The sequence below is a fragment of the Lynx rufus genome, unplaced genomic scaffold (genome assembly GCF_022079265.1).
Source record: "Lynx rufus isolate CCGP_SWC_20201006 ecotype Redwood Valley unplaced genomic scaffold, mLynRuf1.p SCAF_3, whole genome shotgun sequence".
NCBI lineage: Eukaryota > Metazoa > Chordata > Mammalia > Carnivora > Felidae > Lynx > Lynx rufus.
Window position 1 is genome coordinate 86079959 of NW_025814845.1, and position 15751 is coordinate 86095709.

The window sequence follows — 15751 nt, forward strand, 5'->3', positions numbered from 1 at the left end:
TCTGAGCCATCAGCCTAGATCCTGACGCGGGGCTCGAACTCACGGACCGCAAGATCGTGACCTGGCTGAAGTCGGACGCTTAACCGACTGCGCCACCCAGGCGCCCCCTGCCTGATATTTTTAAGTTCTTGGCTGTAACTTTTGTGCCTTAATTTCCTCATCTGTAAAATGGGGAAATTCTTTTTTTAATTTTTAATTTTAGTTAACAGTGCAATATTGGTTTCAGGAATAGAATTCAGTGATTCATCACTTACATACAATACCTAGTGCTCATCACAAGTGCCCTCTTTAATACCCATCATCCATCTAGCCCATCTCCCACCCACATCCCTCCATCAACCCTCAGTTTGTTCTGTATCATTAAGAGTCTCTTGTGGTTTGTTTCCCTCTCTCCTCTCCCTGCCCCCCCCAATATGTTTATCTGTTTTCTTTCTTAAGTTCCACACGTGAGTGAAATTTTATGGTATTTGTCTTTCTCTGATTGACTTATTTCGCTTAGCATAATACATCCTAGCTCCATCCACATCATTGCAAATGGCAAGACTTCATTCTTTTTGATGGCTGAGTAATATTCCATTGTGTATATATAACACATCTATTCATTTATTTCTTTTTATTCAAATCAGTTACTTAACATATAGTGTAATAATGATTTCAGGAATAGAATTTAGTGATTCATCCCTTACACATAACACCCTAGTGCTCATCCCAGCAAGGGCCCTCTTTAACATCCGTTGCCATTTAGCACATCCCCCTACCCAACACCCTGCCAGCAACCCTCAGTTTGTTCTCTATATTTAAGTCTCTAATGGTTTGCGTCCCTCTCTGTTTTTATCTTATTTTCCATTCTCTTCCCCTACGTTCATCTGTTTTGTTTCGTAAATTCCACATGTGAGTGAAATCATGTATTTGTCTTTCTCTGACTTATTTCGTTTAGCATAATATACTCTAGTTCTATCCATGTTGTTGCAAATGGTAAGATTTCATTGTTGTTGATTGCCGACTGATATTCCATTGTATGTATATACCACGTCTTCTTTCCATTATTTGGCTGTTGTTGATAGTGCTGCTGTAAACATTGGGGTGCATGTGTTTGCTTTGAATCAGCATTTTTGTATCCTTTGGATAAATTACTAGTGCTATTAGTGGGTTGTAGAGTAGTTCTATTTCTGATTTTTTGAGGAACCTCCATACTGTTTTCCAGAGTGACTGTACCAGTTTGCATTCCCACCATTAATGCAAAAGGGTTCCTCTTTCTCCACATCCTTGCCACCATCTGTTGTTGCCTTAGTTGTTAATTTTAGCCATTCTGACAGGTGTGAAGTGATATTTCATTGTAGTTTTGATTTGTATTTCCCTGATGATGAGTGATGTCTTAGCCTCTTTTCATGTGTGTTAGCCATCTGGATGTCTTCTTTGGAAAAGTGTCTATTTGTATCTTCTGCCGATTTCTTAACCAGGTTATTTGTTTTTTGGGTTGAGTTGGTAAGTTCTATGCAGATTTTAGGTACTAACCTTTTGTCAGGATATGTCGTTTGCAAATATCTTCTATTCTGTAGGTTGCCTTTTAGTTTTGTTGATTGTTTCCTTAGTTTCTGTTTTAATGTCTATTTATTTTTGAAAGAGAGAGAGACAGAGCATGAGTGGGGGAGGCGTAGAGAGAGAGGGAGACACAGAATCCAAAGCAGGCTTCCGGCTCTAAGCTGTCCACGCAGAGCCCAATGTGGAGCTCAAACTCACGAACCATGAGATCATGACTTGAGCCAAAGTCAGACACTTAAACCACTGAGCCACCCAGGCACCCTGATTGTTTCTTTCATTGTGCAGAAGCTTTTTATCTCGATGAAGCCCAATAGCAATAGTTCATTTTTGCTTTTTTTCCCCTCGCCTTTGGAGACTTGTCTAGTAAGAAGTTGCTACAGTCAAGGTCAAAGAAATTGCTGCCTGTATTCTCCTGTAGGATTTTGATAGTTTCCTGTCTTACATTTATGTCTTACATCCATTTTGAATTTTTTTTTTTGTGGATGGTGTAAGAAAGTGGTCCTGTATCATTCTTCTGCATTTCGCTGTCCGGTTTTCCCAGTACCATTTTTTGAAGAGACTGTCTTTCATTGGATATTCTTTCCTGCTTTGTTGAAGATTAGTTGACCATATAGTTGTGGGTCCACTTCTGGATTTTCTATTCTGTTCCACTGACTTGTGTGTCTGTTTTGTGCCAGTACCATACTGTCTTGATCACTACAGCTTTGTAATATAGCTTGAAATCCAGAATCGTGATGCCTCCAGTTCTGTTTTTCTTTTTCAGGATTGCTTTGGCTTTTCAGGGTCTTTTGTGGTTCCATACAGATTTTAGGCTAGTCTGTTCTAGCTCTGTGAAAAATACTGGTGGTATTTTGATAGGGATTGCATTAAATGCATAGATTGCTTTGGGTAGTATAGACATTTTAACAATATTTGTTCTTTCAATCTATGAGCATGGAATGCTTTTCCATTTCTTTGTGTCCTCTTCATTTCTTTCATAATTGTTCTGTAGTTTTAAGAGTACAGATCTATTACCTCTTAGGCTTATTAGGTTTATTTAGGTAGGTTAGGTTTATTCCTAGGTATCTTATTGTTTTGATGCAGTTACAAATGGGATCAGTTCCTTGATTTCTTTGCTGCTTCATTATTGGTGTATAGAAATGTAACAGATTTCTGCATGTTGATTTTATATCCTGAAATTTATGTATTAGTTCTAGCAATTTTTTGGTAGAGTCTTTCAGGTTTTCTACATAGACTATCATGTCAGCTGCAAATGGTGAAAGTTTGACCTCTTCCTTGCTGATTTAGATGCCTTTTATTTCTTTTTGTTACCTGATTGAGGCTAAGACTTTCAGTACCAGGTTAAATAGTAAAGGTGATGGTAGACATCCTTGTCTTGTTCCTGACCTTAGGGGAAAGGCTCTCAGTGTTGCCCCATTGAGGATGATATTAACTGTAGGTCTTTCATATATGGCCTTTATGATGTTCAATTATGTTTCATCTATTCCTTCTTTGTTGAGGGTTTTTATGAAGAATGGATGCTGTATTTTGTCAAATGCTTTTTTTGCATCTATTGAGAAAACAGTATAATGTATCACATTAATGAATTGATTTGTTTATGAATATTGAACCAGCTCTGCAGCCCAAGACTTAATCCCACTTGATCATGGTGAATAATTTTTTTAATGTACTTCTAGCAAATTTGATTTGCTAATATTTTATTGAGAATCTTTGCATCCATGTTCATCAGGGATATTGGCCTGTAATTCTCCTTTTTAGTGGGGTCTTTGTCTGGTTTTGGAACCAAGGTAATGCTGGCCTTGTAAGAATGAGTTTGGAGGTTTTCTTTCCATTTCTATTTTTTGGAACAGTTTGAAAATAGGTATTAACTCTTCTTTAAATATCTGGTAGAATTTCCCTGGGAAGTCATCTGGCCCAGGACTCTTGTTTGTTGGGAGATGTTTTGATTACTGATTCAATCTCTTTGCTGGTTATGGTCTGTTGAAATTTTCTATTTCTTTCTGTTTCATTTTTGGTAGTTTGTGAGTATCTGGAATTTGCCTGTTTCTTCCAGATTGCCCAATTTGTTGGCATATAATTTTTCATAGCATTCTCTTATAATTCTTTGTATTTCTGTGGTGTTGGTTGTGATCTCTCCTCTGCCATTCGTGATTTTATCTACTTGGGTCCTTTCTCTTCTTTTTAGTAAGTCTGGCAAGGGGTTTATCAATTTTGTTAATCTTTCAAAGAGTCTTAGTTTCATTGATTTGTTCTGATTTGTTTTTTGTTACCGTATCGTTTATTTCTGCTCTAATCTTTATTATTTCCCTTTTTCTGCTGTCTGTAGACTTTATTTGCTGTTTCGTTTCTAGCTCCTTAGGTGTATGGTTAGGTTATGTATTTGGGACTTTACTTGCTTCTTGAAATAGGCCTGAATTTCAGTATGCTTCCCTCTTAGGACTGCCTTTGCTGTATCCCAGAAGTTTTGGACTGTCCAGTTTGCATTTTCATTTGTTTCCATGTATTTTTTTTTTAATTTCTTCTTTAATTTCCTGGTTTACTCATTCATTCTTTAGTAGGATGTTCTTTATGTTCATGTATTTGAGGGCTTTACAGTTTTGTCTTGTGGTTGACTTCAAGTTTCATAGCATTGTGATCTGAAAATGTGCATGGTATGATCTCAGTCTTTTTGTACTTGTTGAGGGCTGATGTGACCTAGTAGGTGATCTCTTCTGGAGAATGTTCCATGTGCACTCAAAAAGAATGCATATTCTGCGTTAGGATGAAATGTTCTGAATATATCTGTTAAATCCATCCAGTCCAGTGTGTCATTCAAAGCCATTGTTTCCTTGTTGATTTTCTGCTTAGATGATCTGTCCATTGTTGTAAGTGGAGTGTTAAAGTCCCCTACTATTATTGTATTATTTTCAGTGAGTTTCTTTATGTTTGTTATTAATTGATTTATATATTTGGGTGCTTGCAAGTTAGGAGCATAAATATTTATAATTATTACATCTTCTTGATGGATAGGTCCCTTAATTATGATGTAATACCCTGCTTCATCTCTTGTTACAGTGTTTGGTTTAAAATCTAGTTCATCTGATATAGGTGTGGGTACTCTGGCTTTCTTTTGACAACCATTAGCATGATAGGTGGTTCTCCATCCCCTTACTTTCAAACTTCAGGTGTCTTTAGGTCTAAAATGAGTCTTGTGGACAACATATAGATGGATCTTGTCTTTTTATCCATTCTGATACCCTATGTCTTCTGATTGGAGCATTTAGTCCATTTACGTTCAGAGTGATTGTTGAAAGGTATGAATTTAGTGCCATTGTATTACCTGTAGAGTTAGTGTTTGTGGTGATGCTCTCTGGTCCTTTCTGGTCTTTGTTGCTTTTGGTCTTTTTTTCCTCCAATCAAAACATCGCCCTTAAGGTTTCTTGCAGGGCTGGTTTAGTGGTCATGAACTCCTTTAGTTTTTATTTGTCTGGGAAACTCTTTATCTCTCCTATTCTGAATGACAGCCTTGCTGGATAAAGAATTCTTGGCTGAATGTTTTTCCTAAACGAGGGTAATTAATAGTATTTATGTAGTGTACTGAGAGGATTGAATGAGTAAATATTTGTAAAGCCTTTAGTGTAGCAAACAGCCCATGGTAAGCACTATGTATTATGTGTTATGAATATTATTTTGTATGCATGTCAATATCTTACTAGTTCTGTGAAGCTTAATTTTGTGCTGCATCACAGGTTTTTTTTTTTTTTTTTTTTTTTTTGTATTTGGAGCTTATTGTCTGCATTTAACAAGAACTCACACAATCTGTGCTTTTGATAAGAATTTCACACAAATCTGGGATGCTGTGCCTCTTGAATTAATCTGTTATCAGTTTGGCAATGTGTTTTTTGGGAGAGTTGGGGGAATTAAGAGTTAGTACTCAGGCCTCTAAACAGTTTCTCTGCCTCCAGCTTTCTAGGATTCTGGAACGCCCACTTCCTGACATGATCTATACACAAGCAAAGTAAACTTTTAGACTAAGGAATGGCTTAGAAACAAAAAATAGAAATCTTTAAAAACAAAAAATAAAGATACTTTATATGTTAGTATTTTTTTCTGTAGATATTTGATATATTAGCATTTTTTCTATTCTGTTTATTAATTAGTTTTTCTGCTGTCAAGTCAAACGCTCTTAATAAGAGAAATCCTTATCTTTTATACTAGTCTTTCAGTTTTGGTTTCATTGCTTGTTCTTTTGGTATAGATATATCATTCAATTAACTATTCTGTCATCTCTGAAAACCTGCATATCAGAGGACAGTTTTATATGTTCTTGCCAGTTTCATGGCAGTTCCTGAAGAGCTAATAAAGAACAAAAACCACAGTGGCTGACAATTTTACTCAGTTTTGTTTTTCCTGTTGTATGAGTGGAGAGTAAAAACTAGTTTAGGTCATAAGGTATAATTAGAGTATAGAATATAATTAGTTCCAGTAATGGTAAAAGATCCTTTTGAAATTAATTCCAGAAGGTTTCAACTTGGGAGTCACTTTAGAAGACATCTAAAAAGTTGGATATCTATCATTACAGAATTATATACTTCAGAAATACTCTTTTTATTACCTCCTGGAAACCATTTTTATTTCACACTTAGGTTTAAGAGATCTGTTACTTTTCATTGTTTCTTGAACTGATTCTTTATTCCAAATGTTATTGAGCATCCTCAGCTACTAAAATGGTATTATGTTAAACTTTACTTTCTATTTCTTATAAGTTAAGAGGGATTGTTTTGTATACTGGTGTTCCTTAAATCTAGACCAGATGTATTCTACAACACATTTGTCTTTGTTGACTAAAAACTTTTAGTGTGAGTTATGATAGAAGTTGAGGTTTTATCTACATGTAAGAATGTTACTTGTTTCTTTTCTAAAGAATAGTGTGTCAGGAGGCAAGATGCTGTGCTAGCAGAATAAGGGTTTTGTTGTCAAATTCTGACTCCACTTGTTGATCTTCTAACTTTGAGCAGTTTATCTTCTTTGAGCAATGGTTTCCTTATATTTAAAAATAGAGTGTTGTTGTGAGCATTGCACGCAACTTGTATATATTTCTCGTGCTTAGAAAATGTGACTCGTTGTCTCCGAACTTTTTCTGTCTCTTTCCCTCTCACCAAATGGAATGGGCAGCCCATGAAACCCAAAGTAGTTACTATATTTATTTAGATAATCTTAGCATTTAATCCATTCTCCTATATCGATAAAAAAATCTTTAAGCACTGTAGCAGCAGTCTCATCATTTATTTTGTACATTGAAATATAAGCTGCTTCTACCACATGTAAATATATAACATCAAATTATGCTTTTCATCTCTTCACAGCTTTTCTTTATATATAATGATAAAATGAGTATCTTATATTTTCATTTTAATAGTTTGGAGAATAAATTCTTTTTGCTGTATTACCTGCAAAAATATTTATTATAAGAGTAAAAAGTAATCTTGAACATTTGTAAGGAGATGTCAAAATATTTGTGTGTGTGTATAGTTTTATTTCAACAAAGCAATTTTTACATTTTTAACATTTAAAACTGAGCATCATCTTTCCTTTCCAGTGAAACAAAAAGAAAATTTAAAAACAAACAAGAATAGGGGCGCCTGGGTGGCTCAGTCAGTTAAGTGTCTGACTTCAGCTCAGGTCATGATCTCACAATTTGTGAGTTCAAGCCCCACGTTGGGCTCTGTGCTGACAGCTTGGAACCTGGAGACTGCTTTGGATTCTGTGTGTGTGTGTGTGTGTCTCTCTCTGCCCCTCCCCTGCTCATGCTTTGTCTTTCTCTGTCTCTTAAAAATAAATAAATGTTTAAAAGAATTAAAAAAAAATTAACAGGAATAGAGAATGTCAATTCCAAATAAGATCCTACAGATTCTGTCGATTCTCCCATTGAGTGTCAGGGCTCAAGTCATCATTAGGAGAGAATGTTATTTTAAAAGTATCATCTTCAACTGCAGGGATATCTGTTAAAAATCACAACTAAACATGACAAAGGAGAAGGCATGTTAGGAAATGTCAAATGCTTTATTTTACAAATCAAAAATATAAACTTCTCATGTCATAAAAATAAAGTATATGTTAAAAGTAAGTGTTAAAATACACTAGAAATCTCTCTGGATAATTTATTTCATATTTTAGCTATGTAATTTTTTTTTTCTTCTCCTCAATAGGAGAGCCTGACAAGGAGCTAAATCCTAAGAAGAAGATTTGGGAGCAGATCCAGCCAGATCTCTGCACTAATGATGAGTGTGTGGCTACATACAAAGGAGTTCCCTTTGAGGTGAAAGGGAAGGGAGTGTGTAGGGCTCAAACTATGACCAACAGTGGAATAAAATAAAATAAAATAAAATAAAATAAAATAAAATAAAATAAAATAAAATAAAATACTCATTTACTGAAATACATTGGAGAAAACTTTAATAACAATAAAAAGAAATATATTTGTCACTTGTGCCTAAAATATAACTGGCTTTTTTATGTTATTTCTCTTCTAGACTTGACTAGTCTTTTAATCAGGTATATATTATTTTCAGTCAGTTAAAGAAGCACTACATTTTTACTTACAATTTTTGCTCCTGTATAATGTAGGAAAGAAATCAATTATGTTTTGTGATTGTTTATTTTTTAGCAGGGATGTTGGTTAGCAGATTATTTTTCTTGATACATTTAGATAACTTGAACTAGATGAACATTTAGTTTCCTGTTTGTAGGCACATGGTACATGAAATTTTAAGCCTTTGGATTTGTAGTATATTGTGTGTCTGTATTATAAATGTCCTCTCCTCTTCAAAAGTGACAAGTTGGAATTTTTGTCAGTCTTATTAATTAATCATATTGTAATAATATTGAAAATGGCCAACTAGAGAGCCAAACATCATAAAAGCTAGGAGATGTGGTACTTCAACATTATTGCTGTTGCTTACCAAAGTAATCAGACCTGTAAAGGTGACTTTTTTTAAGAGTGAAATTTTCAGTTGTATACTGAACTTTCTTTCCATTTGACAAAATAATTAGTAATAAATTTCAACTAACTATAAAGAATAAACATTTTGCAAAGTGTTGCCAATACACTTTCCAATAAATTGATGTAAAAGCAGCAGTCTAAATTTTTTAGTCTAGGTGGTTGTAAAGATTCTTTGGGTACCTAATACAAGATTAATTATAGATTGTTACATTTTAGAAGAGTATTTAAAATCAATATAGTTTGCTTTTTCATGTACCATCACACTGTCAATATGTTAAAAGAAATTGTTACCAAAGTTAACATATATATGTATTAAGGTGTCAAATGCCTATTTTCACTCATCTTACAGATATTGTAGGAACAATGAAAATTAACTTAGGAATTATGAGCTTTCAAGTTCACCAGCCTTGAGATGATGACTGATGAGGGCTACCAAAAAGAAATGCATCTCTGGAGGTAGGAGTATAGATATTGTTTGAAAGAAAAATCATACATACAATATCTAGCTGCTTATAGTCTCTAATCAGAAAGAGAGGCAAAATAAATTTAAAACAACCCTGCATGCCAGCTTATGAAAGGTATAATTAAATTTCATTTATTTAAGTCCATGGAGTTCTGGTAGGCCAGTTTTATCTTCTTGCTGAAAAACCAAATATTAACAGAGCATCAATAGCAACAATTGACAAGTAAACACAAATGAAACTCAAAAGTTATTTTATACTCAGGATAAATTATTCTTTTGGAAATAAGACTGTGATAAAATCTTTCGTGATTCTGTATTTTCTAATTTTTCCCAGTTAAATTTCTTTAAATATTCTAATATAAATTAAAGAATGTTTCAACTACTTAGATAATTGAAATATTTATTCCCAGGTTTTAAAATTACATAAAACATTAATCAAGTCATCAGTGTAGCCCCATTATTAGTCATTGTTTTTACAGGAAAAAGAATTCTATTTTATTTGTCTCACTGGGATAAGAGAGTTCTTATGGAATCAACAACAACAAAAATGGCATTGGTAGTGAACTGTACATAAACCTTTTGGCTTCTGACTAGTATTCAGCCCTTTAAGGATTTCAACGGTAGAAGATAGTGTTAGGTCACAGCCTAAACAGTTGGTGCCTTTCAGCCTCTATTTAAACCAGAAAATAATAAATTAATGAAGTTGACCCAATCACATGATGCTTTCTTAAGCAAGATTGGCCCGCTATCTTACAGTGAATATTGGGAGTACTAACTTTTCTTATATTTAGAAATTCCATGTGTATTATTGCTTTGAGATTAGTCATTTTCAGGGCATGTTGATTTTAATATAAAATTGAAAATTTTTTCTCCGCCTTGCTTTCACTAAAAGCATTAGGTACTCTAGGATACAAGAATAAGTGCCCACCAAACATAATTTATCATTGCTTTTTAAAAATATGTAAATTTCTAGGGGCGCCTGGGTGGCGCAGTCGGTTAAGCGTCCGACTTCAGCCAGGTCACGATCTCGCGGTCCGTGAGTTCGAGCCCCGCGTCAGGCTCTGGGCTGATGGCTCGGAGCCTGGAGCCTGTTTCTGATTCTGTGTCTCCCTCTCTCTCTGCCCCTCCCTCGTTCATGCTGTGTCTCTCTCTGTCCCAAAAATAAATAAACGTTGAAAAAAAAAAATTTAAAAAATAAAAATATGTAAATTTCTATTTAGACTATCTACAGAATATTCAAAGTAACTCATTGAAGTTTAATAAGAAGCATGTCAGCAAGACAGAGGGTGTGGATAAGACTGTGTCAAGCAACATTAGTGAGTTTAACCAGGTCCCAGAGTCTTGGCCTTGGCTTTGCAGGTCCAAAAGCCTGCATTTGTAGATGACTGTCAGAGATGCTAAGATATCCAAAGAGCTTAGTATTGGTTTTGACACCAGATTATCTAGTTTTGATTTCTGGCTGTACAACTTAAATGCATATGTAAGCTAGGGTAACTGTTTAGCCTTTATGTACTTTATTCCCCTTGTTTAAGATGGGTACAGTAAAGTACTTATCTTAGAGTTGTAAAGAGTGTGGGAGTTTAGTACCTAGAGTACTTAAGACAGTTCCTATTATATAATAGATACCTATCATGTTGATATTAGTTTATGGTAGAGATATTCCTTTTCCAGAAACTAGCGTTCTTGAGATTTCCTGAGAAGTTAAATTCTTGTTCAGAACGTTACTCAGTGTATATGAAGTGAGCAGAGTATCTTAAGGAATATTTCATACAGACTGAGGTCCTGTTTTTTAACAGACTCTGTTATTTTTTTGTACCATATATAGTATCTGTTACCTTGCTGGAGATGTTCATTACTACATTACTGAAAATTTCCCACTGAAATCTGTTGTTTAGATATTTAGATACCATTCATGTTCATTGATGCCCTTTGACTGGTTTAATATTAATGATAAAGTTTTAAATAGTTTTGCAATTTTCTTATACTAGGAAGACAATATTTCTCACTATTGTGTTTTAGTTTATTATAAATAGAAGCAATTCTCTTTTCAAGTTCTTGGTCAGTGGGGAAGCATATCACTATTGCGTGTAACAGGAACATTAAAAGGATATGAGTATACCTCAGCTTTCCAGGGAAATTATATGTTGTACCTTTAAAAAAATAAAAATATCAGAAGTGCTCAATACTAAGGGTATACTTTAGCCACATAAACTGTGACACTCTGAGCATTATGCAACAATGTAAAAAACTAAAACTTTATCACCAAAATACCAAATAAAAACTATGGAGGCAAATTAATGTAACTCAACTAACAATAATATTGCAAATTACTGTTCTGTGGAGAAACCTTTACTCTCCAAAATTTCAATTAAGTAATAAACCATGCCCTTTTCTAACAAAAGCTGGGGGAGGGGAGTATATTCATATTTCTCTGCTATTATGGATTTTTATTATAGAATTATTATTAAGATATTTAGTGCTTTATAGCTAACAAAATAGTTTCACACATCTTATCTGTTTCTTAACTCTATAGAGGTAGACCAGCCATTTCATTTACCCTAAAGAACCAACAGAAAAGTTAAATAAATGCCTGTGCTTAGTGTAACTAGCTGAAACCTCGATCTTCTTCCAGCTTTTAACTAATCCTGTGCTCTTCTCCATTACAATATACTACCTTATGTGTCACTTAAATGCCCTGTGGTTTCTTGTATTTGCATGAGAAACAACTTTTCTTCTGTTTAAACTTTAGGAAAAGATAGTGATAAACTCCCTAAACTGTAGTAGTTCATGTAAGGAGATTAGGGTGACTCCTTTAGTGGATTATTTAAGAGATTCTAAAGAGAGAAGTGAGATCATTCATTAAACATTGCTTTGGAGTGGTTGGTTACAAAGATAATTTACCAACTTTCTTCTTTTTGTTGCAGAAGTTCTTAGGAAGAATCTCTTGGTAAAACAAGGCTGCTGCTGCTGGTAGCAGTTGGCTTGATTCTATGAATAGTGTACTGTTGAGGGCACTGATCCTGACTGGCCATCCCAAAAGCCAACCTATGAGACAAGTCACTAAGTTCTGATAGATAGATAGATAGATAGATAGATAGATAGATAGATAGAAGTAATATTTAATTATTTAATCCAGGAGCAACTCTATAGTTACACCTCATTTGCAGTACTGTTTGGATGATAATCCCAAAATTTGCAGTGATAATGATGATAATCCCAAAATTTGCAGTGATAATGACAAGAAGGAAGGTAACTGATGGCTAATATACCTCTATACAAAACCAGACATTCAGATACCAACTTGTTGGAATGAAAAAGAGTGGCTTACACATTCTTGCTTACTGCACTTTTTATAGTTCTGGTTTTTCCTTTGGATAAATCTTGGCAGAGATAATTCATAGGGGTATAACTCCAAAAAAATTTTGGAAAAAGGACCCAGAACAATGAAATAATTGCTGGTTTGAAAGTGAGCCATCTGGAATTTCAGAGTGTGAATTAATTATTGTATATTATATTTTTTCACCCTTATGTATTCCCTTGTTTATTTTTTTTCCTTCCCCTTCCTTACTCCCACCCCCCGCCTAGCATACACTATTCCCAATTCTCTGGATTTTTTAGTAAAATATGTGTGTAAGTGTTATTTTATGTCTCCATCAACATCATTTCCTATCTGGCAGGCTATTGTCCTTAGCAACAGCAGCAGAAACAAGCCTGGGACTCAATAATTGTAAGAAAAAAGAATAATCCTTTTTAATGAAGGAGCTAACTGCTCTTCCTTGCCTTTCCCATTGCTACATAATACCTGAAGAATTGTTCAAATAGCAATTATTAATGTCTGCTCATTTCTGCAATGGCATTTTTGTGAGGAGCCTTCGTATCAAGGTTGCTCTTAACAGTTTTACATTTGTTTTTGTAAATTGCCTCATTAGAATATTATACATTCCAGTAGAGAAATGCTCTCAATACATAACATCCACTTAACTTTTCAGCTCTAAGATTGCATATTTGGCTGATACTTGTTAGTTTAAAACCCATTCAACTTTTTACACCTGGGGAATGTGGAAAGAACAGTATAGGAGTTATCCAAAATCAACACCACAATTTGATTTCTCTTTGAAAAAGATTTAAGAAGAATACAAAGTAAAAGTCACTTTTAGAGGTTAACAAAAGAGAATAATAATGTTGGTAAAAATAACCTTTTTCTAAAACTTCAGTTGTCATATGAAAAGATAACATTTTCTCTTAAAACAGCACATAAATGGAAAACAAAAACTTCAGGTGCTTATGAATACATTTATTATTAAAAATAAGGTTTGAGGATTTGGGGAATAGCGATGTCATTTAAAAACATTGGCCTTTTATAAAGAATATACCTGAATGTGCCTGAGGCACATTGGTAATATGCCTGAAACACAGTAGAACAGAAAATCTAAACAAATTCTTAATGAAAAATATGGCAGAGTATAAACATAAGTAAAAGCAAATCTGAAATTGCTAATTGAGGTAATCTATTTAGAAGAATAAACCTAGTAAAGGTCAGAGCTAATGAGTATTAGGGGTGAATCACCAATGTTCCAAGATGGTATGTGCTAATGAGACTCTAAACTCAGCTACACAAAAATATCAAGTATACCATCTTCCAGTCCTCTAAAATGTTCAAAACTTTCAAATACAAAGTTTGGTAGAGAATTTTGTCTTCCAGGTGAGAATAGCATATAGTTTGGGCCTCTGAAGGGACATGAGGGAAGATTGCAAATTATGGACTAATGGGATAGGTGGCAGGACACCAAAGATGAACTTTCTGGATATCATTTCTTTTACGTAGAGCTAATTTTGGTCACATGGTTCTTTTGTCACAAGTTGTAATTATCTCCAGTTATGATTAGTTTATTCAATGGGTACACATGTACTGTCATCAAAAAAAAAAAAAAAAAAAAAGCTAAACAACCCAACTTCAAGTAGAGTACAGCACAGCAACAAGAGGTTCACTGTGGTGTCTCACCATACTTTTGATTCAACTACCCCACTACCAACTAACAACTTACTTCTCTACATGCACTATGCTGATTATTATGAGGAGTTAGAATTGCTGCTGCATAAGGGTACATGGAAGAACAAGTCTGGAGTTTAATGCCTCTTGGATACTGTACTAGAATTAAGAGTATATTAGGGAAAACACACTGACAAGAAAGATGAGGGAAGATGGAAACAGTGGTGAGCAATGGACCTTCTAATATTTGTATATTAAGTTGAAAGAGAAAATGATAAATTACCAGGAATGGTCAATGTAGTTGGTAAGAAAGTACTTTTGAACAGAAGGGGCAATCTGTCAGGAAAATCTTGAATTAAATGTCTTAGCAAAATCTGGTAATAGGGGGAAAGGAGAAGCATTCCAAAGCCCTCTTTCCTAGGTAGGACATGGGAAGGAGATAAGGATAGGGAGAAAATGAAAGTGTTCTACAGGTCTTACCTTAGTTGGTGGGGGCATAAGGCTCTATGGAAAGAAAGTTCTTAGGGAAGTAGTTGTTACCTTGTCAAACAAATAGTGCTTGATTCTGAATTCAGAAATAAGGAAATAATCCTTAATGCATATCAGAGTAGAACTTTGAAATTATCAAGGATCAGCAAAACTGATTTGGTAAAGGAAAAGAAAACTGTAAGAAATACAGTAATATAAAATAATTAAACATAAAGTATGATGGAGAAACATCCAATATGCTTGCATGGGAGAATTTAATATCACAAAATATTTTTCATAACAAGTTTTTTTAATTAGGAAAAATCTAAAAAATACATAAATGAATGCCTGAGAATATCTAGCAAAATATTTTCAAATAAGAGAAACTTGTTCTAGATATCAAGGAATGATACAGAGCCATTTTAATTAAATCATTCTGGTATCGGCGGTATAAAATAGATAACAGAAAGAAATAAGAATCCAGAATAGATCCAGAAATAAAGGAGATATCTTTCTCTATATATGTCTACCTACCTCAGTCTATCTTCAGTAGGAAAAGGATGAATTATTTAGTAAACTAGAGAAAGTATAATTGATTACCCATCTGAAAGAAATGAAACTAAAACCACATCTTGTATCAAATACAGAGAAGTATATGAGTATAAGAAAATTCACAAATTTAGTTTGGCATAAATTCTCATGAAGTTAAGGGATAAATAATAGAAGGGAAAAAAATAGCAATGTGAAAGACAGATGGAAGACTAATATCCGTAGTGTACAGAGAGCTCTTCTATTTTGCCAAGCAGGGAGTGTTAAAAAAAATATTCAGTGACACTTGTTAAAGATGATAAGGCAGACTTTATTCAGGATTGTGTAGATAGGTATAAGTACTACTGCAGTGGGATGTTAGAGTCGGGAGAGAGATTGGATTCAACTCCAGATATTGCACAGCCAAGTGTGAGAATTGACAAGGATATGAATTTACAACCCAAGGAGCAGGGTGGGGAATCAGTGGTCACTTTGGAGTTGATGGAGGATGAGGAACCTGATCAGATACTGAGGGTCGAGGGTTCTGGTTTAACTAATGTATCAGAATTCTTGCTAAGACTAGATTTTACAAGGAAATGCACAGGCGGGCCTAGAAGACGTTTAAGCCTGACTAAAGTTTTGGTCAAGCAAAGAATCATTATAAGAAGTAATCCAATAGGAAATGATAAAAAGGATAATGTGAAGAGGCAATTCATAGAGGAGCAAATCTAAATGAGCAGTGTGCTTATAAAGATAGTCTAATTGAATAGTAGTTTGG

At 34.3% G+C, this 15751-nt stretch overlaps 1 protein-coding gene across 3 annotated transcripts in view; it reads left to right on the forward strand.

The window, feature by feature from the left end:
- Positions 1–7934, forward strand: part of AIMP1 (aminoacyl tRNA synthetase complex interacting multifunctional protein 1) — a 40265-nt gene extending 32331 nt beyond the window's left edge. For all 3 annotated transcript variants that reach the window (XM_047090615.1, XM_047090616.1, XM_047090617.1), the window contains exon 7: positions 7731–7934. In XM_047090615.1, coding sequence (XP_046946571.1) covers positions 7731–7897 — 167 coding nt within the window. In that variant the 3' untranslated portion in view covers positions 7898–7934. The remainder of the gene's footprint in view (positions 1–7730) is intronic.
- The last annotated feature ends 7817 nt before the right edge of the window (positions 7935–15751 follow it).